Source organism: Alligator sinensis, unplaced genomic scaffold, assembly GCF_000455745.1.
Source record: "Alligator sinensis unplaced genomic scaffold, ASM45574v1 scaffold166_1, whole genome shotgun sequence".
In the NCBI taxonomy this organism is placed as follows: Eukaryota; Metazoa; Chordata; order Crocodylia; family Alligatoridae; genus Alligator; species Alligator sinensis.
In genome coordinates this window covers 1,502,508-1,504,255 of record NW_005842098.1, presented here as the reverse complement: position 1 = coordinate 1,504,255, position 1,748 = coordinate 1,502,508, and the positions used below count along the sequence as shown (strand labels likewise).

The 1,748-nt window shown below is 44.7% G+C and overlaps 1 protein-coding gene across 1 annotated transcript in view; it reads left to right on the top strand.

Moving 5' to 3' along the window:
• The first annotated feature begins 1,606 nt into the window (after window positions 1-1,606).
• Window positions 1,607-1,748, top strand: part of LOC102375865 (histone H1.01-like) — a 1,186-nt gene continuing 1,044 nt past the window's right edge. Inside the window, 2 exon segments of the mRNA XM_014520199.2 lie at window positions 1,607-1,734; window positions 1,736-1,748. The exon segment at window positions 1,736-1,748 is cut by the window's right edge and continues 1,044 nt beyond it. Coding sequence (XP_014375685.2) covers window positions 1,649-1,734; window positions 1,736-1,748 — 99 coding nt within the window. The 5' untranslated portion in view covers window positions 1,607-1,648.

Below are 1,748 nucleotides of genomic sequence, written 5' to 3'. Positions count from 1 at the left end.
AAAGCGACCAAAACGCTGGGTTGCATCCATAGATGCTTCTCAAGCAAATCCCGGCACGTCATTCTCCCCCTGTACTCGGCCTTAGTGAGGCCACAGCTGGAGTACTGTGTCCAGTTTTGGGCTCCACAATTCAAAAAGGATGTGGAGAAGCTTGAGAGAGTCCAGAGAAGAGCCACGCGCATGATCAGAGGTCAGGGAAGCAGACCCTACGATGACAGGCTGAGAGCCCTGGGGCTCTTTAGCCTGAAAAAGCGCAGGCTCAGGGGTGATTTGATGGCCACCTACAAGTTTATCAGGGGTGACCACCAGTATCTGGGGGAACGTTTGTTCACCAGAGCGCCCCAAGGGATGACGAGGTCAAATGGTCACAAACTACTTCAAGATCGTTTCAGGCTGGACATAAGGAAGAATTTCTTTACTGTCCGAGCCCCCAAGGTCTGGAACAGCCTGCCACAGGAGGTGGTTCAAGCGCCTTCATTGAACACCTTCAAGATGAAACTGGATGCTCATCTTGCTGGGATCCTATGACTCCAGCTGACTTCCTGCCCTTTGGGCAGGGGGCTGGACTCGATGATCTTCCGAGGTCCCTTCCAGCCCTAATGTCTATGAAGTCTATGAAGTCTATGAATCAAAAATAGCTAGTGACTTTAAACAGACAGACATTCTAACACATCCTTTAAATGCGTTTCATCCCATATCATTTAGAATCACTTTTAGAATATTCTTATTGGAATAGATTGAACAAACTATACCATACGTACTTCTATTGTGTTTTTGGTCTCAGATTAAAATACTACAACAGCAAAATAATTTGTTTGCTACATTTGAAGGACAGTGGATGCTATTTAGTAAAATAATTCAAATAGCAAGAAAGTTACTTTAAAAGGAGGAAAACTCTAAAACAACCAGCTCATTTGTCATTAGTATGTTCTATTGTAACATCTGGAGAGGCAAAGTATGTTCTAGACTTTCATATAGAAGTAAAGGTTATAAATACTACTCTATAGATGTTTACTCATTCCCATGCCATGCTGTATAAGGCACTATTTCAACAAAATTCAATGTTTTTAGGATGTAAATAACACAGTTAAGGCAGCCAATTCTCCATCCATATCCAAAGCTTAGAGAGCAAATTGTGTTACTTCCTTCTCTTCAAAAACACTTTACACAGAAAAAAATCCATTCAAATCACTTGCTTTTCATTCTGACTTGAAGAAAACCCTCTCAGGAATAAAATGCACGTGTCGACCCGGCGTTGTCTTGAAAGGTATATTTTTATTTTGCAAGGAAAAACAAAACTTTCTCACTTCAGAGCTTCCTTCAGCACCTGAATGCAGAGTTTCTGGGTTCCTCCTAAATCCGTCATTAGCCTCTCCCCCTGGATATTTCACCGAACGAAAGCACTCTCTGTTCCCTTCTCACGGAAAAGAAATGGGGTGATTTGGGGACGGATATTGAGGCGAAAATGCACTTTTTTAACTCCAAAGAAACACAAACTGAGCAGGCAGAAGAGCTGCTTTGCTTTGCAGCTGGGCGGGCTCTTTAACGCACCAATCAGAGAGCATCTCTCCTCTAAAAATACCAGGCATCTGACCTACTCCAGCCCAATTGTTTTCTTCTGTCTAGTGGAAAGCGTCTGTCACCAGCGATGTCGGAAACAGCACCCTCAGCCGCGCCTGATGCCTCTGCCCCCGCCGCCAAGGCCCCCGCGAAGAAGGCGAGGAAGGCGGCGGGCGGCTACAAAACCC